The sequence below is a fragment of the Aquarana catesbeiana genome, linkage group LG07 (assembly GCF_042186555.1).
Source record: "Aquarana catesbeiana isolate 2022-GZ linkage group LG07, ASM4218655v1, whole genome shotgun sequence".
In the NCBI taxonomy this organism is placed as follows: Eukaryota; Metazoa; Chordata; class Amphibia; order Anura; family Ranidae; genus Aquarana; species Aquarana catesbeiana.
This window is the reverse complement of record NC_133330.1, coordinates 247,271,577-247,295,625: the sequence shown is the minus strand read 5'-3', so window position 1 is coordinate 247,295,625 and position 24,049 is coordinate 247,271,577. Positions and strand designations below refer to the sequence as shown.

General features: G+C 39.4%; 1 protein-coding gene across 3 annotated transcripts in view; it reads left to right on the top strand.

Annotated features, from left to right (window-relative positions):
* LRRC8B (leucine rich repeat containing 8 VRAC subunit B) overlaps positions 1–23,046 on the top strand; it is a 67,062-nt gene extending 44,016 nt beyond the window's left edge. The window contains exons 3-5 of one of the 3 annotated variants that reach the window (XM_073593182.1): positions 12,350–14,488; positions 19,121–19,409; positions 20,524–23,046. In XM_073593182.1, coding sequence (XP_073449283.1) covers positions 12,368–14,488; positions 19,121–19,387 — 2,388 coding nt within the window. In that variant the 5' untranslated portion in view covers positions 12,350–12,367 and the 3' untranslated portion in view covers positions 19,388–19,409; positions 20,524–23,046. Of the gene's footprint in view, positions 1–12,349; positions 14,489–19,120 lie in introns of all 3 variants that reach the window. The other 2 variants (XM_073593183.1, XM_073593181.1) reach the window with 2 other exon arrangements.
* Positions 23,047–24,049: the final 1,003 nt, after the last annotated feature.

Here is a 24,049-nt window from a genome sequence, read left to right as displayed (position 1 = left end):
ATTCAAACCAAGGACCCCAGTGCTGGAAGGCATAAGTACAAAGCATTAAGCCACTGTGCTGCCTTTAAACCCTCCCTGGAAAAAATGAAATGTAGCAGCATATCTTAAAGAAGAATTACAGGTATATATGTTTTTTTACAGAGTTACATTGGTCCAGCTTGAACTGCTGTAACTATGTACAGTATATACCATACCTGGCCAATGCCCCTAGAAGCTGGAAATCACTGAAATAGACACCATACAGCCATTCAGAGATGCCATTCAGATAATGCTTTACATCTCCTGAATGAATGCAAAGCATTCTCTGATTGGACAAGGTAGAGCGGCGGTGCAGTGGATACAGTGGAGAGGGCTTAAGAACAACTACAGTAAAACCTTCGATTGAGAGTAACTTGGTTTGAGAGTGTTTAGCAAGAGAAGCTAAATTTTTTTATAAACTTTGACTTGATATACTTGAAGTGATGTCTTGATATAAGAGTAGCCTCATGTCACAACCAGCGTCATGTCACAACCAGGTATAAAAGAGAAGAGAGGACTTTAAGTGTAGCAATATGATTACATTTAACCACTTAAGCCCCGGACCATAAAATAAAAATGTAAATATCCCCTATGATAGCAATAGGTAGTGACAGGTACTCTTTTTTGAAAAAATTGGGGTCTATTAGACCCTAGATCAGTGTTTCTCAACTCCAGTCCTCAAGGCGCATCAACAGGTCATGTTTTCAGGATTTCCACTATTTTGCACAGGTGATTTGATCAGTTTTCACTGCCTTAGTAATTACCACAGCCGTTTCATCTGAGGGAAATCCTGAAAACGTGACCTGTTGGTGCGCCTTGAGGACTGGAGTTGAGAAACACTGCCCTAGATTTCTCCTCTGCCCTCAAAGCATCTGACCACACCAAGATCGGTGTGATAAAATGCTTTCCCAATGGTGCTGTTTACATCCGGCGAAATCTAAGTCATGAAATGCTTGTAGCTTCTGGTTTATTAGGCCATAGAGATGATTGGAGCCGTTCTGGTCTCTGATCAGCTCTATGGTCAGCTGGCGGAACCACCGGCTGCATTCTCAGGTTCACTGTTGGGACAGGAGAGCCAGAGAAAACCATGGAAGAAGGTGGGAGGGCATTCCCTCCCACTGCTTGTAAAAGCAGTCTAGAGGCTAATTAGCCACTAGGATTGCTTTTACATGAAAGTCGACCGCTGGCTGAAAAGAATGATACCAAGATGATACCTAAACCCGCAGGCATCATTCTGGTATAACCACTCAAAGTAAAGCAACATACCAGTGCATTGCTGGTCCTTGTTGGGCATATATTGTAATCTTTTTTTTCATGCAGCCTGTGGGCTGCATGAAAAAAAGAGATTGATTGATGGGTATGCCCACCGCTGGAATACCTCCCTTCATCCATCCACTTCTAATGATGGGCATACATGCACCATTTTATTTTTAACTGTGGTGGTGAAATCATCTCCTACAGCGCTGGAGTCACGGCTTTATGTATCGTGGGAGCAAACGCTGTTGCTGTCAAGATGAATAAATCAGTGCTGCAGCTGAATGGCCTAAAAATATATGCCGAAGCATGGGGGCATCCATCGCTCTTCCACCCCTGCTGCCCCCATGCTTCGGAATATATGCTATTTTTTGAACTGTGGTGGTGAAATCACCTCCACAGGCTTTATGTATCATGGGAGCAAACGCTGTTGCTGTCAAGATAAATAAATTCGCGCTGCAACTGAATGGCGTAACTGCTAAGCAAATGATGGTTAACAATAAAACAAAGTAACATTACAGTATAACAGTAAGACATACCATACCTGCAAAGCAAATACAAAAAAAGTAAAAAATAAAACATTTTTGAACGCAATCTGTGCCTAAAATATATATATGCCGAAGCATGGGGGCATCTGCCCCAAAAGTTAGGAGCAAATCGCTCCTCCACCCCTGCTGCCCCCATGCTTCGGCATTTATGCTCTTTTCTTTAACTGTGGTGGTGAAATCACCTCCGACAGCGCTGGAGTCACGGCTTTATGTATCGTTGGAGCAAACGTTGTTGCTGTCAACTACATGTATAGCCTGTGGCCCTGTCACAGAGCTTATACACCTTGACCCTGTATCTGGCATGCTTGTTGGGAAGATACTGTTTGAAAGACAAGCAGCCAGAAAACTTAATCGGGACTCATCAACGCAGACAACTTGATGGGGAGTAAACAAGGCTGCAAAACGTTGGTTGAAGTGGTTCACGAGGGGCCAAATTCTGTAGAGCCGATCGTATCCAGGGTCTTCACGAGGATGACAGAGTTCATTGTTGTTGAAATGCATGAACCGCAAGATCTGCTCGTATCGTGCCCTGGCCATGGAGGCAGAGAACACGGGCATATGGTAAATTGGGTCAGTGGACCAATATGACCGCAACATACTCATTTTAACTATGGCCATGAAAGGCCCAGAAATGTCTTAAATTCGGAAACCGTAATTGGTTTCCAATCTCTGGCAAGGGAGGACTGGGGATTAGCGGCGATGAATTGACCAGCATACAAATTACTTTGGTCTACAATAGATCTTACGTGAAAAACAGTGCATAAAGATCAAGTGACGTAAAATAAACTGTTTCCACCTGAATTCCGGGTTGGCCAGTGAATGGGGGAAGTACGGGTGCTGCAGAAGTGGGGGGCTCCCAATTAGGATTGGCAAATTCTGCAGGAAGGGCACTATGGGCACGACAGGCCTGTCTTTGTCTTCTTGGTGGCAGCGGGAGACTACTTGTGCTTGCCACCTCCCCAGCTTGAACTGCACTTATGGGACTTGCCACGTCACCAAGTGGTACTGCAGTGCTGTATGTACGACCAGGGTGTACTAGGCCGCTGGTGCTTGCCAGTTCACCAGAAGGATGAGTAGCACTAGTACTTCTCTGCTCCATACGAGAGCCCTGCGGTTCTTGCACCTCAACAGCAGAAGAAGATCAGGGTCTGGTACGCCTGACATTGGCAGGGACCACAACTCTGTCATCAGAGCTATCTGTCATGGAGCCGCTGTGATCTACAGGATCGTATTCTGAGCCTGAATCTGACAGATGAGTGACTTCCTCTTCACTATCTGTCATGCTCAGAAACGTGTAGGCCTCTTCACTAGTGCATCTTCGATTTGCCATTTTGGGCTCTAAATTTACTGGTACACTAGTGAGACTCACAGGTAAAAAAGCTCCTATGCTGTCAGCAACTGTATCAAACGCCACCAAAAAAATTGTTAGCGACCGCAGGGATCAGGCCTGACTCTGCGAACGCTGCAGTTATGTGTTTTGTAAGTGACAGTGATCGATCGATACTGCAATTGGGTGGGCTGGGCTGGGCGGAGGGGCAAAATGCAGGTGCTAGCAGGTATCTGGGCTGATCCCGCTAACACTGCGTTTTTGGGAACCCTAAACTGCTGGGGATGCTAGTATAGATCTGATCAGATATTGATCCGTTCAGACACTATACCACTAAAGGAGGTGTATGCTGCGTGCATGGGTGTTAGCGGTACTGGCACTAATCTGACGCTGCCTGGGGCAAAGCAGACCCTGACTGACACTAAAACCTAACTGATATCACCCGCCGGGCGATCAGGGGGTTAAATCTTTATTGGGTAATAAACAGTGGGTATAAAAAACAAACGAAGCAGCATCACCTGTAACACTTATACAGTGATCACTGGTGAAAGGGTTAACTAGGGGGCAATCAGGGGGTTAAAACCTTTATTAGGTAGTATATGGGGGTACCTGACGCTATAAAAAGCTGACGATGAACCTAAATAACTAACTGGCTACCTAGCGTCACATGTGACACTTATACAGTCATCACTGGTGACGGGGTGAAAGGGTTAACTAGGAGGCAATCAGGGGGTTAAACCTTTATTAGGTAGTATATGGGGATACCTGACGCTGTAAAAAGCTGACGGTGAACCTAAGTAACTAACAAGCTAACCAGCGTCACCTGTGACACTTGTACGGCGATCAGAAAGATGATCGATTAGTGACACTGGCAAAAGGGGGTGAAAGGGTTAACTGGGGGGTGATCAAGGGGTTAAACCTTTATTAGGGGGTTTAGGGGGGTACCCTAGACCTAAAGGGGCCTACCACTTATTGCCCTAACACTTATAACAGTCACAAAATGACACCAATGGAGTGACCAGTAAAAAAATCAAAACTGCTATTGGTGTCACTGTGACAGGGGGTGCAGGGGGGGGTGATCGTGGGTGATTGGGGGGTGATTTGTGTGCCTATGTGTACTGGTGTTAGTGTGCTGTTGTTGCAAACTCACATTGATGTTTTCTCTCCTCGGGAGCCGGAACGAAAAGGCTCCATGAGGAGAGATGACATCACTTCCTCTGCTTCTGTTTACATTTCAGCAGCAGAGGAAGCTTCCCATTCGTTAGGAGTAATCGTAAGGGAGAGGCCATGAATCAGTGGCCTCCCCCTCGGGACGGATCGCTCCTGCAACAATGCCGACCACCTCAGGCATCGGGCGCCCCCCGCCCGCGGGAGGGGAGTGACGTGCCCATACGTTACTCTGCCTGCCTGTGCCATACTGCCGCAGTATATCTACGTGAGGCAGTCAGCAAGTGGTTAAAGTAGGTACAACATTTAGCAACTCACATGGTTGATAATTAAAAGAGGCACATCTAAGTATGCAGGCATCCGGGGTAAAGCTGTCCACATAGACCGTCCTCCACACCACCAATCTTTTTATATGGACTATAAACTCAAGGACTTATGAATAAATGGTTGTGGAACGAATCATCTGAGCTTCCATTATTTTTTATGGGGAACTTCGCTTTAATATAACAGTGCTTTGGATTACAAGCATGTTTCTGTAAATAATTATGCTTGCAATCCAAGGTATTGCTGTATTTGGTTATGATTGCTGTCTGTACCCCCATTAGGAGGTTTCATTTCACCCTCTCCATTTGTCCTGTTTACCATTATCATTAAAAGTGAAAGTAAATGCAGCAATTTAGAAAGGTTTAGTACTGGGAAACACTTTTGAAAGATAAAAAGTGCATTTTATATACAACTATATCGATCAGAAGAAAATGAGAGACAAATGAGGAGGACAAGAGGGACTTTGTTCCAAATCAGGGACACTCCCTTGAAATGAGGGAAAGTTGGGAGCTCTGCCTAGAGTGTTGGGGTTTTAGTGATCCCTAGGTGCCCTAAGATCATCATCAGCACAGCATATCAGTCAAACACATTGTCAGTTATTTCCAGTTATGTACAGGGATGAGTAAGTTTCCAAATATTTCTGTAAATGTAATTAATTGCGTTTTGAAACCTAGTAAGATTATGGGTATAGATTTACTGTATATTAACTGCTGTAGTCAGCAAATTGGAAGCAGTGCCTTGCATATGCTGATTTATTCTTGGGGGAAAGAGTTGTTAGCACTGAATGTCATTTTGTATATTTGAGATATATTTAATTACTCAGAATGTTATTGTAAATCACTTTTTCTATTTGCCCTTTTCTCCTCTTATTCCAGGAAGCTCCTTTATTTGTCATTGCCTTTCTAAGCAAACAGTGATGAAGAAATAAATTTGGCCCGTAACTGTTAATGAAACAACATATTCCAATGTAAATTTTAGGGGGGTCTGATAGGAAGATTACAAAAGCGTGTTATACACAAACACAGACTTATGCAAGTTGTAATCTGACAGTAAATGTTAGTGTAATGCTAACATAAATAGTGAGGGCATATGAGTAATGGTGGAAATTCAATGCTTGTTTTTGCTTAATTTAATAGAATTGTATAAACCTGCACTGCAGGACATTCAAACATAGAATGACAGACTTCATAATATATAGAAATAATTATTTTGTGCATGCTCAGATGACCCCAGTGTGCATGTCTATGGCCTGTTGGAAGGGGTAAATTACTTGCATCTGATTATCCTTGGTGGTGGGGAGAGAAAGGTATTGGCCAAAATAAAACGTCACCATGGCTAGTGAATTCTTACCCAGAGATCAGTTGCCCAGGGGGCTTCTGGAGAAGGCACAATATACACATGAATCTACAAACCTATAAAATGATAGCCAATCCAGTTGGGCAACTGTAATCTTATATCTTTGGGTTAAATGAAAATTATGTGCCGCTAACAAACCTAATCAATCAAAATCAGTGAATCTTCAATAATAAATGCTAATCAATCAAAATCAGTGAATCTTCAATAATAAATGCTAAATGTGAAAATCCAATCACCAGGCGGTGATAACATCAAATCTAAGGCAATAATGAAGCCTAACTGCAAATTAAAGCAAAAAAAATCAACACAATAATATCTTCAAAGTGCAAACAATAAGATAAATAGCCGGTAAGTATCCTAAAAATAGATCCACTAATAGATTGCTGTAAGTAAATAAATCATTCCAAACAGTGATAGGATGCAATATCTCACAAAATAAATAAGTACAATATTTTCAAAACCGTTCATATGTGAAAAAAGTGAAAAGTGCAAAAAACAATCGATGTGCAAAAAGATTAATGTCCACTTCATCCAATCCCCATTCGCGGTGATGCAATAACCAACAAAATAAATGTGTAAAATATCTTCAAAACAGTTCATATGTGAAGAAAGTGCAAAATGCAAAAAACAATCGATGTGCAAAGAGAGCAATGAATGTCCACTTCATCCAACCCCCATCCGCGGTGCGCCACCTGTTCCCCTAGCTTTTCCCCTCTAGCAGCAGCCCCTACGGGCCAAGTGGAACTCAGATCAAACAGAGATGATGACTTTCCACAAAACGATCGACCTTCTAATGTTCAGCAGACACCTTCGATCTCCGGGCTCAGCAGTGAGGACATATAGAATAGAAGAAGGGTGGCTCCAATGTGTAGTACTTTAAAATAATTTATTAACATCCAGCATACGCAGTAACTTACATATAGAAAAACGAAGAACAACATTAAAATCGAGTACTTCCGGTCTCGGCCGTAACCGGAAGTGACAACACCTGGCTCCTCCCTGACGCATTGCGTCACTGCTCACGTGACTTCATCAAAGGGTGATGGGCGTGTATTCAACATTTCATTTTTGCTGTGTGGAAACACTTGTATATGTAGGCAGCTTCTCTTTTTTACCTATAGTAGTATTTATGTGGTTTTGCGCATGTGTTTACCCCTACTTTTTTCTATTTATATCTATGGGTACCTTAACCGCTTGCCGACCAGCCACCGTCATTTTACTGCGCAGGTCGGCACGAACCCGCGAACCGCCGTAGCTTTACGTCGGCTCGCGGGATCGGGATAGCAGGCGCGCGCTGCACTGTGGGGGTGCCGATGCTCATGGCCAACGGTCACGATGACCACCGGCCACGAGCAATCGCGAGCACCAGAGACAGAATATGGAAGTGTGTGTGTGTAGACACACAAATCCCTGTGCTGTTCTGAGAGGAGTGACAGATCGTGTGTTCCTATTAGCTAGGAACCACGGTCCATCACTTCCTCTAGTAAATCCCCTCCCCCTTCAGTTGGAAACATGTAGCAGGGAACACAGTTAACCCCTTGATCGCCCCCTAGTGTTAACCCCTTCCCTGCCAGTGACATTTTTACAGTAATCAGTGCATTTTTATAGCACTGATCGCTGTATAAATGCCAATGGTCCCAAAAATGTGTCAAAAGTGTCCGATGTGTCTGCCATAATGTTGCAGTCCCAATAAAAATCGCAGATCGCTGCCATTGCTAGTAAAACAATAAAAAATAATAATAAAAATGCTATAAATCTATCCCCTATTTTGTAGACGCAAACCAATCAATATACGCTTATTGCGATTTTTTTTTTTTTTACCAAAAATATGTAGAAGAATACCTATTGGCCTAAACTGAGAAAAAAATTGCTGTTTTTAAAAAAAATGTGGATATTTATTATAGCAAAAAGTACAAAATATTGTGTTTTTTTCAAAATTGTCGCTCTTTTTTTGTTTATAGCGAAAAAATAAAAACCGCAGAGGTGATCAAATACCACCAAAAGAAAGCTTTATTTGTGGAAAAAAAAAGGATGTCAATTTTGCTTGGGTGCAGCGTCGCACGCCCGCGCAATTGTCAGTTAAAGCGACACAGTGCCGAAACACAAAAAAATGGCCCGGTCATTCAGCAGCCAAATCTTCCAGGGCTAAAGTGGTTAAAGTGTTACTAAACCCACAACAGTAAAATCAGTCTGTATATGCAGTAAAGCATGCTTGTTATACTAACTGTAGAACCTAAGGGGTTAATCCTCTGCATTGTGTAATAAGGCTGATTTGATCCTGTCTTCTCTGATCCTCCCCTTCTTTTATTGTCCCCAATCTATCTGCTGATAGTACAGAGCCTTAGGGGCAAGTTGCACATGCTCAGTTTGGTGTGTATTGCTAGAGAGTTTTTTTTTTTCTTGGGAGGGTGCATGTGATCAGCACGGGGCCATTCAGCACTGTCCAGAGGGTCGAGGGTCCTGCAACCTCATAGGACGATTAGGGGAGAATGGAAACCCCTCCTATAAGCTTTAACCAGACAGAAGTCATAAGACTGCTCTAACTACTGATGAGAAAACGTATTTAGCAGTTTATATTTATTAAAATGATTGCATTTCCATGTTCTGTGTACTGTGGGATACCTGATATAGGGAATGCAGGGTCCTGGGTTTAGTAACACTTTATAGCATATTTCTCCTTTTCCAGTCAACTTGAGAAACTGAAATAGTTATTATTACCCATCCAATGTAAGCTTACTTGAAAAATCTCCTTTCATGTTGTGAGTTCTGCTGGTCATCCCTTTCCACAACTTCCTGAATTCTTTGCATGCTTTGTACCGTCTCCTCTGCTGTTTACTTTCAGTTTCTAAGGACTACATATACCATGGTACCTTGCTGCCTGCAAACAGCGATCACTGTACTGACTCCTCCTTTGAGCACCTCTATAGTTCTGAAGGCAGGCTCTGTGAAATGTGTGACACAGCAGTGCCTACCCACAGAGCATAGTGAATACTTCTCACAGAGTTCAAGGAAGTAAATGTGTGGGGATCTTCACAAAGAAAGTTTACAAACTTGACGATTGTTCAGATTATCAGACACAGGCTAGAAATAATTGAAATACAATGCGGAAATGCATATAAGATTTTAAATTTCAAGCATAGATATACTTTAATTCTGCAGTCCCCTTCTCCACTTTTGTTGAGAAAAAACATTTCCCTCTGGGTGATCTAAGTACATTACAAGGATTTTAACAAACTTTGTTGCAGATTCCTAGATTTTGTTGTTCTGAAGAAATCCCTGTGTGTTTGTCTGTGTCCATATGTAGAAAGTGAGTCTAATGGACGTGGTTTCATATTTATCAACCAGCTCCTGCACCTGCAGGGCTCTACTGAGGAAAATTGCAGGGTCTGCATCCCTTTAGACGTGATTTCCTATTGGAAGTATCTCACCTAAAATTAAATTTTTGTTGCAGGGATGCCTGAAATCTGACTTGTATCTTAGTGCAGACTTCTGGGAAAATCAGTGAGCCAATCACACAAGCAGGAAATGTTTCCTGGTGGGGGGGGGGGGGGGGGGGGGGGCATTCTGTACACAATGTGTACATAACACCTCCAGGTAGCCATATTGCATTTTACAGAAAATTACAGCGCTGCAGATTGCACGCCCATCCTTGACCCACAGAGAAAAATGCTGTCCTTTATCAGAAGTGCAGGTGTCATTAATTCTTCATGGCACCCTCACTTCTTTTCCTGTGTTTCTCGCTGGTAAGGTAGCCCATTGAAATGAATTGGCTGTCCTATCGGCGATCTGCATGCACAAAACTACATGCACAGATGTAAACTGGGTCTTGCATTACTTAGAGGGAAGCTAGGTAGGATTTTTAAGCAAGTGCGCTCGCCACCCAAAAAAATATTTTAATAAAGGATCCAGCTAACCTAACCTAATGTCCCGGTAAAGCAAAGACCTCTCGTGTATTCAACAAATATATAAGGTAGCGCTGAATTCAAAACGGTATATTCTAATAATAATGTGCAAAATGCAAGAACCAAATATAACATACAATATATGATTCATAAAAGGAGGGGATAGACATAAAGTGCAACTTGTGCATAAACTGACACATCAATGATGTCCCCTGATGAGGTCATTGTATGACAAAACGCGTAGGAGAGTAGCCTACACCATGTATACCTTATATTTGTTGAATGTAACAGTCTGTGAATGGGAGAGGGAATTCTGTCATCCATCAGATTCTCCCCCCATTATGAAAAAAAAGGCCAAGTTCACCTTTGGAACATGTTACATGCTATACCCATACTTAGAGTATAACATGTTCCAGCGCTCCCCCCCCCCCCCTCCCTGCGATAGCATGCAGGGGCTTTTCTCTTCTGCACCACCTGTTACAATTGAAGTTGGTGTGATAGTGCGGCAATCCCCTAGCACAGCGGCATCATTCACAGGGATCTGTAAATAAATAAACTACAAGTCGCATCTTCCACCACCACAGCAGACGGACTTGTAGTTTCAATTAACTGAAAGCGTGCTGATCAGCATGCACATAGTCCATCCACTTTTCCTCCAGCTTTCAAACAGAAAGCCCATACAGAGATACAAGCAAAAATCTGTAAGAAGATTGTGCAGGAGCCTGACATTGTTTTTCCTGAAAGGTGAACTTATCCTTTTAAGTAGCTACATTTGACTTGATATCAACCTCCTTGTTATCCCTATACTGCAGCACTCAGATTGAGAGAGGAGGGGCAGGACTGAAAGCCTGTATGCAAATGTGTTGTGCCGCATGCAAATGTGTTGAAAAGAAACATGTTAAAAGGAGGAGCAAGCAAAAGGAGAATCTTATCAGTCTGCTACTCTTTGACTTTCCAGTCATTAGGCTGGGGATAAGCGGGAAGCCACCACAATATTTTTAACTGTAAATGGTGTCATTCATATGGCTGTTCTACGTCAGGGGGCTATTTAACATTTAACGGCCAGTCACAGCCTGGGGACAGAGAGATGACTTAGCTGCATTGTATAACTGTAGTAGAGAAGAGAAAGTTTTCAAACCTCCACACACCAGAACAAGCCAAATACGAAGCCATTGAAAACTCAGCTTCAGCCCAGCTCCACCAAGGCCACACCCCCCAGCGTGTTTCACCCCACCGACAGGGCTTAGTCATGGTGATGGGGATCTGGTGTGATCTTGGCATTTACACATCACAAGCTGGCAGTATAATAAATAGAAGTCAAGTAAGGAAAGTGCAGTTAGCTGATACCTAATGAAAAAAGTTCATGTCAATAATGCATTAGATGTCAATGAGTCCAAGGTAATCCTTTTAATCAACACATATGTGGCACATGACAAAGACTCATCGTCCTATAAAAACAAAATACAAAACAGCCGCAGCAATTCAAAGTATTAATGTAAATAAAAAATTTCAAAGGAGCATCAAAAAGGGAACAAAAGTAGCAAAAATAAACAAAAAATCGAATCCCCTTAGAAGACCCAAAAGAACTCCCCACACCATAAAATGTCAACATTTATTAATATCATAGCTAAAAACATAGGGTAAAGAAAAAGAATGAAAATGAAATAAAATCTGTAATAAAATGAAAATAATGAGAAGAAAAATTTGAACATAAAAAGGAAAAACAAAAAGGGTGAAGGGATTGCTTCTTAACAAGCACAACAAAAAAATAGTAGTAGAGAAAAATCAGGTCTTTAACCACTTGCCGCCCGCCATATAGCAAAATGACGGCGGCAGAGTGGTTTCAATACCCTGACCGGACGTCGTATGACGTCGCCAGGATATTAAGCCGCTGCGCGCACCCGGGGGCCTGCATCGCGGCCATCGTTGTTGCGGTGTGTCAGTCTGACACACCGCAACTCCGATCTAGGTAAAGAGTCTCTGACCTCATCGGTGCCCATCAGTGCCGCCTTATCAGTGCCCATCAGTGACGGAGAAAACTTATTTATTTACAAAGTTTTGTAACCGAAACAAAATTTTCAGTCTTTTTTTAATTTGTTTAGCAGAAAATAAAAATCCCAGAGGTGATCAAATACCACCAAAAGAAAGCTCTATTTGTGGGAACAAAATGATAAAAATTTAGTTTGGCTACAGTGTAGCATGACCGCGCAATTGTCATTCAAAGTGCAACAGCGCTGAAAGCTGAAAATTGGTCTGGGCAGGAAGGTGTATAAGTGCCCTGTATTGAAGTGGTTAACCTACTTGTATGGTCTAGGGATGTGTATTTAGCTATTTTCCTAGAGTTGAGATTTAAAGACTACTTTTTTACTTTATATGTACCATGTGCAGTGTCACTATCATGATGGTCATGTCAAATTCAGCTTGCTTTAATTTTTGTAAATTTCTTGTTACAGCTGCCTTCGCCTGGAGCCATGATAACTGTCACAGAGCTGAGGTTTTTGGCAGATGCCCAGACATCCTATCACATTCTAAAACCATGGTGGGACGTGTTTTGGTATTACATCACTATGGTCATGTTGATGATTGCTGTGCTAGCAGGTGCTTTACAGCTCACGCAAAGCCGAATGCTTTGTCTTCCCTGCAAAGCGGAAGTGAACAATCAGTGTACACATCCTCTAGAGCAAGTAATCTCAAGAATTCATTTGCCAGCTGGTTCCTATGAAAAATTAAGTAACTCAACAGGAATACAGACAGATTTGGACCGCCAACAATATTCCTATATTGATGCTGTGTGCTATGAGAAACAGCTTCACTGGTTTACCAAATTTTTCCCTTATCTGGTGTTTCTTCATACTATTATATTTGCCATCTGCAGCAATTTCTGGCTTCACTACCCAAGCACAAGTTCCAGACTAGAACACTTTGTTTCCATTCTTTATAAATGTTTTGATTCCCCCTGGACAACCCGAGCTTTATCAGAGACTGTTGCAGAACAAACTGTGATTAATCAGAGACGCAAAAGGTCACGCCACTTGACTTCCTTAGTTTCCAATGTCGAAGACACAGACACTGGGAAACAGCCTCTACAGGCAGGGGTTGAAGCCACTGCAGTTGAAGACAGTGTGTCAGGTGTGTTAGACAAAAAAAATGGAGAACAAGCCAAAGCTTTATTCGAAAAAGTTCGCCGGTTCCGCCTTCATGTTGAGCAAAAAGACATCATCTATAGGCTATACCTGAAACAGATTATCGTTAAAGTTGTTGCACTACTTGTAATTATTACATACGTTTCATATTTTTTGCTGCATATAACATTTGAAATTGACTGTGTAGTTAATATTCAAGCTTTCACAGGGTACAAGAGATATCAATGTGTTTATTCTCTTGCTGCAATTTTTAAGGTTTTGGCAACATTTTATGTCCTTCTTGTGTTTTTGTATGGGTTTGCTTGTTTTTATAGTCTGTGGTGGATGCTTAGAAGTTCATTGAAACAATATTCATTTGAAGCCGTCAGGGAAAAGAGTAATTACAGCGATATCCCAGATGTCCAAAATGACTTTGCGTTTATGCTCCACTTAGCTGACCAGTATGATCCACTCTACGCCAAGCGTTTCTCAATATTTTTGTCCGAGGTTAGTGAGAACAAACTGAAACAAATTAACCTTAACAATGAATGGACTGTGGAAATGGTGCGAAATAAGCTGACCCGAAATTCAAAAGACAAATTAGAACTTCATCTTTTCATGCTGAGTGGGTTGCCAGACAATATCTTTGAACTCAATGAAATAGAAGTTCTGAAGTTAGAACTCATACCAGATGCCAAACTTACACCAATGATCACTCAGCTGGTTATCCTGAAGGAACTTCATATTTACCACTCAACTCTTACTGTGGATCTACAAGCTCTGAGCTTTCTAGCAGAGAACCTAGAGTCCCTGCATCTGAAGTTTACTTCTTTTGAGAAGGTTCCATCTTGGATTTTTCATTTGAAAAACCTGAAAGAACTCTATTTTGCAGGACCTCTCGATAATCACAATTTTGCACAGCTTGAAGGTCTTCAGGACCTGAAGAACCTGACAAATCTTTCCTTGAGGAGTAGTATTCCACGCATTCCTCTTGTAGTTACTGACATGTTGCCATTTCTGGAAAAGCTTACCATTAATAATGAAGGAAATAGGTTGTTGATATTAATAAGTCTGAAAAAGATGGTTAACCTTACCAGCTTAGAACTAATTAACTGTGACCTAGAACGAATTCCACATTCCATTTTTAGTCTAACTGAACTGCGAGAAATTGACTTTAGAGGAAATAACTTTAAGACCGTTGAGGAAATTATTAGCTTTCAGCATCTGCAAAAACTGACTTGCCTAAAGTTGTGGCACAACTCCATTGCTTACATTCCACTTCAGATTGGTGCACTATCCAGCTTAGAGCAGCTGTACTTCAACAACAACAATATTGAAATGGTTCCGCTTCAACTCTTTTTGTGCAATAAGCTGCGAGTTCTGGACCTCAGTTACAACAATTTAAGTTTCATCCCTGAGGAAATCCAGCATTTAAAGAATCTCCAGTATTTTGCTGTGACAAAAAATAATGTAAGTATTTTCCGCCATCAACCTGTTTGTTTAATACTTCCTTTGGATTTATAAATCATAAGTAAACTACTAATCTTTTTGAATGCAAAGTTACATCATACATTTTGCCTAAAGATATGCTTATGTTTAAAAAACAAAACCTGGTTAAGCTATAAAAAAAATCAACTGAAAAATGTGTCTGTTGTCTTCAAGGTAAATTGCATTTGGTAGTTTACTGTACAGTTAGTTTACACAAACTCAAATCAGACTATACTGTCCAGACAAGGAGAACACAAAAGTATATAAAATAAAATGTTATTACAAAATGACTTTAAAATTCATACAATAATGTATGTACATATCCATAACAAACATTATTAAAGTGATACTAAAGTCTCCTTTTTTTTTCATTTAAAAATAACAAACATGTTCTACTTACCTGCTCTGTGCAGTGATTTTGCACAGAGGAGCTCAGATCCTCCTCGTCCCTGCCGAGTATCCCCACAGCAAGCAGCTTTCTATGGGGGCACCTGAGCCGCTGCTCTGTGTGTCCAATCAGACATGGAGCAGTGGCTTGGTCCTGCCCCCTCTCTCTCATTAGCTCACTGTCTTTGACAGCAGCACGAGCTAATGGCGCCCCGCTGCTGTCTCAGCTAATGAGGAGGGGCGTCCTGGACAGCCGAGACTCTTGTGCAACATCACTGGATCAGTTTTGGGGCTCGTGTAAGTATTAGGGGAGCTGAGGGGGGCTGCTGGACACAGGTTTTTTTTATCTTAATGGATAGAATGCATTAAGATAAAAAAACCTTCTGACTTTAGAACCACTTTAAATATTGGTCACAGGCGGGACCAACTGCAAATCCTTGTACACATACTCATCATACATTATATATGGCTTATATGCCCAATACAAGTGTATATTTGATGCTCCATGAATCAATACATTTCACTTAAATTTGCTTCATCAGGACGCAGTTGTCTATAACAGAGAACATTTTATGATAAAACTCAAAGGTAAATACTCGAGCATTACCACATATCACCTGCCAAATCCCAACCAGGGGCACATCTCATTGCCAAAGCAGTTACAGTGCATAGGACATTTCCTGGGCGGGCATCAGAGATGCTTTCTTATTGCAGTTATTAGTATTGTCATATAGACTATAACATTGTATATTTAAAAATATGTTCCCCTGCTTCTTAACTGGTAAATATTCCCAAGTAGGAGTATTTAACACATTTTTTTTTGTCTAAGCTATATAACCATATAAACTAAAGTTATGATATTTTCCATGTTGGTTCAATTGGAATGTATGTCATCATGGATGACCATAATAGAGACTTTGTAATGGTAAGTTATCCCAAGTATAGGTATTCAGAGCCTGGTTTGCTCCAGTGCCCGCCGAGGAGATTTCTTATGCACTGTACTTGCTTTGGCATTGAGGGGGGCTCCCGGTTGGGATTTGGCAGGTGATATGTGGTAACGCTTGAGTATTTACCTTTGTGTTTAATCATAACATTCTCTCTGTTATAGTCAACTGCAATTATCTTCCATGTGTCCTGGTGAAGCAAATTTAAGTTAAACACGTTGGAGAATCAAATATACACTTGTATTGGGCATATAAGCCATATATAATGTATGAGGAGTATGTGTACAAGGATTTGCAGTTGGTCCTGCCTGTAAACAATATTATAGTTTTTATGGATATGTACATACATTATTGTTTGAATTTTAGAGTCATTTTGTAATAAAATTATATTTTATGTACATTTGTGTACTCTTTGTCTGAGTATAGTCCGATTTTTGCCTTTTTTTCTTTCCGTGTATTCATTACAGATGATGGCAGTGAGTGTCTTGTTCTCTTTATGCTACAGTTAGTTTACTAGTGCTTAAAGTGGAACTTCACTCAATCAACATTGACTATTTTAAATCCTTATGCTGCTAGCATTAGTAAATAGATAGGAAAGTATATTATATATTCTTGTTTGAAACTTTTTTTACATTTCTTTAGTTACTTTCTAGTTTCCATGCCTAGGCAAGTTATGTTATACATCCCAGGAGGCGAGGAGGGGCTTTCTCAGCTAAGCATACCCTTCTGCCTCCTGCATGCCTGAGCTAAGGGCAGATGGATCCCAGGAAGTAAATGCTACATGAATCACCTGCCTTTACTCAAGATGGTCATAAATGCTAGGGGGGTGTTTTTCTAAGTGAATTTTCATGGATGGATGGGGAAGTTTGCTTTGAATATTAAAAAAGGAATAAAATATATCAGACCCCTGATCTGCTCTACTCCATATACCCCACGGCGGATTTCTGTTGTTGGCGATGTTATAAAGATAGGGGGACGTTATTTCATGTCTATTGGACCTGCCCTCTAATCATCCCCTATTGGTGTATGGTACAATCCTTACTTCAGTCCATCTTTGACACTGGGGTGCCCCTCGATCCGAAGATCTTTCTTCTAGGTCTCCCACCTGCCACCTTCTCTAAAATATAAAAAAAACTCTTAGCCCATGTGCTCACTGCAGCACGATGTTTGGTGTTTGGTGGCTCTAAAGTAGAAAAAGAGGGAAACCCCCTCACTGTCTGAGCTGCACTCCAGGATCAGAGATGTTAAAAGAATGGAATATCTTACGGCCTCTTTAAATGATACTCTTGATAAACATAACCGTATTTGGGAACCCTGGGTCCTGTTGGAGACTCCTGCGATCTAATGCTTTGTATCATTTGCGTATGTATGGCCCATTCCTTCTCGGGCTTTCCTGGGCTCTGGAGGTGGGTGGCTGTCCTTTTTCCCTCTCCCTTTTTCTCTACTCTTTTCCTTTTCTCTCTTCTATATGTTTATATACTTATGCAAAGGGTATTAATGGATATACTGTCTGAGATGTATAATAATCCAGTAAACTCATCCTTTAATCACTTTAATCAGTTTAATCACTAAATGTTGGTACCGAATGGCTTTGTCGTTCAACGGTCAGCTGAATGTCTGTCAAATTGAACTGTGATATTACGAACTCCATTTTCTGTACCCAATGCTGCAGATTTGTATATTTTTGTGAAAAAATAATAATAAAAATTTTCAGTTAAAAAAAATGAATTAAATAGCCAGTTTGTGGTGCTCAGATACAGTGTAGCTCCACTTCAAATTGCACACATCCATCTGCAGCAATCTTTAACGTAGGAATTTCATATAGATTAATCTGAACATATTTAAAGGGAGTACAGATGTTTGAAAGATCTTATAGGCGTGTGGAACAAAAGTGAGAACGTATTGATTATTTGTCAATTCAAACAATTCCACTGTTTTCATTTTTATACAGCATACAGCCAGTTATGATTTGATGTATGAAGTATGGAGTATATCTATATTTAATACTTGCATAAAAAATATTATTCAGAGTGAATATGTGAGCCTTTAACTGATAAATTCACCTTTAAAAATAAATAAATAAATGAATGCACATTTCTTACAAGTAAAAAAAACGTGCATTTATTATTTCTTTTTAAGGAGCGTGCAAAGCATTGCACCCATGATCAGTCGATCATGGGTGGAATCTCAGGCTCCTGCAGACTCTCATTATAGCTGTTTGCTCGTACCTCTACGCTGCTCAAACTAGGAGCGCTCTGCTCCTATCTGGGACCGGCCTCCCTCCTGTACACCTGACCAACGGCACAATGAGCAGGGGGGATGCTGGTCCCAGATTGGAGCGGAGCACTCCTAGTTTGAGCAGCGGGGAGCCCAGACCCCTAGTGGATGGATGTATTATAGATTCAGATTGCCTACCCTGCCATCTGGACTGAGCGGGAGTCAGATCGGACTGGAGGCTGTCCTCCCATCTTGGCTCCTTAAGGCAAAGCTGCAAACAGTGTTTCAATGCTCAATGGAGAGCCGCCTCTGCCACTCCTCTCAAGTGCTGCCTGGGTCTCATGGATCCACCGGGACCCATGGTAGGGCCGGCCCTGCATGTAAGGCCTCGTTCACACGGAGTGATTACATCTGTGCCTCATGCAGGGCTGTATTTTTCCAGCACAGGGATGCACAAGTGTTCCATGCAGTCCTATGCTTGCAGTCCCATTCATGTCTATTGTTACACAGCAGCTGCATGAACATAGCCGATGTGTCCCAGCATGACATCCATGTGGGTGCATAGCCCTGGACACACCCAGGGTGAGTCTGGGGACATGCGCCCACACACACTTACACCCACATTCACATGGATGTCATACTGGGACAAAGCTGCTGTGTCCGTGCAGCTGCTGTATGCCACTGAACATAAATGGGACTGCCAGTACGGGGATGCGCAGAACACCTGTGCATCCCTGTTCCAGCAAAACACAGCCCGGCATGGGTCAAGGATGTAATCACTCATGTGAACGAGGCCTACAAGAAGAACATCTATACTTACTTTTCCCACAGCCCGTCTCTTCAAACACCCACTCTTTGCTGCGCTCCAGCTGCTGTAGATATACTTCTGTGTATGCTTCCCCCGTCCCACGCTGTGGTTCCTTCCGGTAGCTATTTTGTTTTGCAGTTACTTACGAGCCGTCAGTAAAGTGACAGGGCCACATTTTTCCCTTAAAAGAAAAATATGATAAAATTATGGTATGTGTGTTGGGCCTAGCTAATTTTTACTTATATTCTTTTTTTATAGATTGAAACATTGCCAGATGGGCTGTTTAAATGTAGCAAGCTTCAGTATTTGTTGCTGGGACAAAACAGCCTGACCAGCCTTTCTCCACAAGTTGGTGACCTGACAAACCTTATTAAGATTGAGCTGATAGGAAACCAAATTGAAACTCTTCCTCCTGAACTTGAGTCCTGCCAGTCTTTGAAACCAGGCTTCATTATTGTGGAACCCATTGTCTTGCATACCCTCCCGTTATATGCAAAGGAGAATTACAAATCTTCTCATAGATAAGAATTTTGCAGATGAAGGATTGGTATTGTAAATTTTGTTTATTGCTATTCTAACAAAAAATAATTAATTAACAGAAAACAAAAATGTTTTGTTTTTACTTCTTCTTAAATTAAAAACAGTGATTTTCTTTTTTTTATTTTGAATCATCACTGAAAAATTTCCTTAAAAAAAAAAAAAAGGAAGGAAGGGATGTAATATACAATTTGCACTTCATTACACATCATGTAGATTTTTCAGGTTTTAAAGTTTCCCACTAAAAAGACTTGATCTGATCTCACAAAAAAAATGACCATATATAATGACTGTAAAAAAGATCAAAATCAAGGTGGCAGTTAGCAGATCGAAGAGGCGTTTTTGTTTTTATGAACACAAAAAAGGCCAGAAAAGTTCAAAAACCTCTAAATTGTTAGGACACCAAATAATATATCTTTGTTTTGGAAGATCCCATTGTCCAAAAAAGATTTAGATAACATTTTTAATACAAAATAATTGGATAAGAAAACAAAAGCTGTAAAACAATTTTTTTTGTTCTTTTTATTATCTCAAAAAATCAATCTGGAAGACCTATCACATCTGATATTTATTCTCTAACAACTAACCTTGTTTGTTTATATATTTAACATTTTTAAAATGACATCCAATCTTAGAGAGTCATCAGCTCTACTTATAAATTAAAAAAGCTGGCTTATTATCTAAGTATCAGCCCCCTATTCTAACATAGAATGTTCCAGTAGCGGTGGATAGTTTTTTTAAACATGGACCCTTACTGACAAGAAAGCTAACCAAATTTCTTCTGCAGGCCATTCACTTAATTTTAACAGATTATGTTTTCTTTAAATATGAATTTTATTTATAATTATAGGCATTGGCAATAATGCTCCAACTGGGCTGTACCCAGTTAGCCATTGGCTAATTAAAATTTTTATTTAAAACCTGGTTGGTTTTTTATTGTAGATATATAGTCTTGTCATATTCATCTGAATCAAAATCCTTTTGGCCTCCAGTTTACTTCTAAATATGATCAAAATCCTAGCAAATTGTTAGACCTAATACTCTGATTCTGATAGTATTATACAATTGAAGATCTCCTCGATGTAAACAATTCTATTAATTCCCATTATTATCTTAAATCTTAGAAGACAAGTATACCATTTGGCAGTATATACGAATCAGATGGAACGGTTCTTCCTTAAAAGACTGTAAAGATCAGGAAAAAAATTTACAAGACGTTGAACTCAACTCTTACTGTGGATTTACAAGCCCTAAAGCTTCCAGCTGAGAACCATAAAAACTTTACATTTGAATATTACTTCATTTGAGAAATTTAGATTTTGGATTTTCCATTTGAAGAACATGAAATAACTGTTTTTGATCTCTCTATATCTCTTGATAACCACAACTTCGCACATATTGAAGATCTTCAGAAACCGTTGAAGTGTAGTTTTTGGATTCTTGTATTCCTTCTGTGATTTTTGATGTATTTTCTTTTTTGGAGTGGTTTACCTTTAAAAGTGAAAAAATAGATTGCAGATACTAAGTCTGAAAATGATGAAAAACCTCATTAGCTTAGACTTATTCAACTGTGACCTTGAACAAATTCCACATTTTATTTTTAGGCTAACTAAAATGCAGATGATTGACTTTGAAGGAAACAACTTTAAGACTGTTAAGAACCAGGTTTTCAGAATGTAGCAAAAAACTGTTTTGGCACAACTTCAGCACCAACATTACTCCTTCGTTTGGAGCACATGTCATTCTGAAGTCATTCTTAAACCATGCCAGTATTGAAATCATCTCATTGCCTTTTTTTCTTCAACCAACATGCTATGGCTTCTGGACTTCAGTTACAGCAGTTTATTTTTAATCCCTGGGGAATCCAACATTTTAACCAGTCCCTAGTATTTTGGTTGTGACAAAAATAATATAGGTATTCATTGTACATAGACATTTGTAAATGGTGACTGCGACTTCAATATATTTGAATTAAGTAGTTTAATACATTTGGCCTACAGTGATACTAATCTTTATAAGAAGAACTGAGCTAACTTCTGGAAACCTGTAGAAAAGTGTCTGTGTTGTCCATACCAATGAATCAAGTCCAATTCATCATTTGTATGTACAAGTTAGAAAAGAATCCCCGATATCTGATTGGTTGTTTAAGGACAATATTGACAGTTTTTCTTTTCTTCAGTTTTTATAAATCTAACTTCTTATAATGAAATACTGTATCAATGGCTAATTGGGCATTATCTAAAAAAAAAAAGAAAAGAAAAATCACCATAAAAATGTAATCCTGGTGGTGTTACCAAAACCCACTGGGGAATAACTGAAGACTGTATTCACCCCCTCCTCTTCTTTTTTGTCAACCTCATTAACATAGTTTTATGCTTTTGATTCCTATTTTGTATATATTTTGTATTTATTTTTACATTTTGGCACTAGTGTTCATTAAAAAAATAAAAATTCAGACAGCCCTCACACCAGTGTAAAGACTTGGTCGTCATTTACATAAACCTATGGATTATAACCGAGTAATAATTAATTACAATTAAAGTTAAACACCTGTGATTCTTACTTATTTTTTACATCTGTCATTTTGCCAGCAGTGAGTGAATTTTTTATACAAGCACTGGCACAGTGCTTAATTATACTAGATGTTGTTTGCTCCATGGATGTTGGTAGCAAGTGTGTGATTTGATTTAATTCATTTTTTTTTTGTAATAGCAGCACTTGTGATCCTTATCTGCAGAGATGAATTCATGATACTGTGATGTGGGAAAGATTTCTTAATAGATTTATGTAAATCATGACCAAGTCTTTACACTAGTGCAAGCGCTGTCTGAGTTACTTTTTTTTTTATATGCCTATACTGTTTGAAAGATTGAGTTGTTTTAGTATGGCTGCTAAACATATTTGTGTAAACCTCGTTTACACAACGAGGTTTACGTTTTATTTTTATTTTAAGTATCATTTATACCCATATAGAGCTCCTGACCCCATGCCGGGCATTAAAAACTTTTGAAAAAAAATACCATTATAATTTGCCAGCCTTACAGGTACCTTCTCCTAATTACTTTATTCCTTCTCATTTTGATTTGTAATTACAATCTGTTTGCCTATTCTTTAAAAAATACTTATAGACATACACTGTTTCAGCCTGACCCACCGTTTTGTTCATTCTTTTAGTAATTGTTTTACATTAAATAGGGGAATGTTTATCATTTATTGACTACTATGGCATTTAAAGGCTGCAGAGTGATATAATCAAATCATGGATTTTAATGCTGTTTTTTTGTATTGTAACTGACATAATGTGATATAAGTTTCATTAATACATTTAATATATTTTGTTGCACTTGTTATAATTTACTAACAATGGTTCTAGTGCTTTTTATATATGTAGTGGTTTTGGTATTATTTTTTATCAGGGTGATTAGCGAGAATTTGTTTATGAAGTTTAGTTACATTTTGCTTCTCTTTCACTGAGCATTTTTACATTGTTTTTTTAATTATTGATTGTCCTTTATATGTGTTCTTGCTTTTATTATTTTAGATTTAGTTTTGACTGCCTATCTTTATGTGGGGCCTTTCTGTACCTTCATCCCCAATACAAAAGTGAAATAAGCCTTTGTTTTATTACACTAAAAACATGTACAAGAGTGACCATTTCATTTTTTGGGTGTTTTTTTTTTTTTTGTATGTTTGAAGCTGGTACCTTTTTAATAATACTGTTTTAATGTTTTGTATTTTTTGAAGAGACAGTAAAGATTCAAGATAGGGGTAGTAAATCTGCATGGTGTGGTAAAGTGAAAAAGCCAGGAACTCTATTGGAAGGATCTCACTAAATCACCGCACCCGCTTACTTTTAAACCACTATAAGTGATAAAAGAACTAAGCAACATGGGTCACTTAAATGTCATGCTACTAAGAAATTTAAAGTGGGCCAGTATAAGATTTTCATAAAGGATAATGCCAATTCTGTTTATATATATATATATATATATATATATATATATATATATATATATTTTTTTTTTTTTTTTTTTTTTTTTTTTTTTTCCTGCGCTTGCCTTTTTTTGTAATTTATTATTAAAATTACCCAACCATGATTCTCTATGATTGGCAAAAAAATTAAAATATTGCTGCTTGTATGAAAGGTTACAGTGTTGATCTACAGGACTCCCCCCTGAAATATAATTACTGATCATATGACTGTGCACTGTTGTTGCCAGCAGATGTTCTCTTATTATGATACTGGGACTGGCCTTATGACTATAGAATGAAGACTATAACACTCGGCACTCAGGAAAAAATAATTGGCTACAGGAAATATATAGTGAGTGGATTTTGTGCATAGCTTCTAGCACACACAGCCGCAAGTAGGACTGTGCAATGAAGTTTTTGTAAATCCTTGCAATTAATGTAAATGTGCAGGGAATATTTTTTTTTTTCTTAAGTAGAGGTAATTTAATCACTTGATAGAAATGGCACTGTACATTATATAGCATGTTGATGTTAGTGCATTGCAAATGCGATGAATGCCAAAAGAAGTTAAATAACTATATAAATAAATAACTAGTAGCATGAGAAAAAAAAATGTGAAGTCAAGGCAATTATTTTCATGTGTAGCAATTCATATCCCTTAATCAATGTGCCTTATGT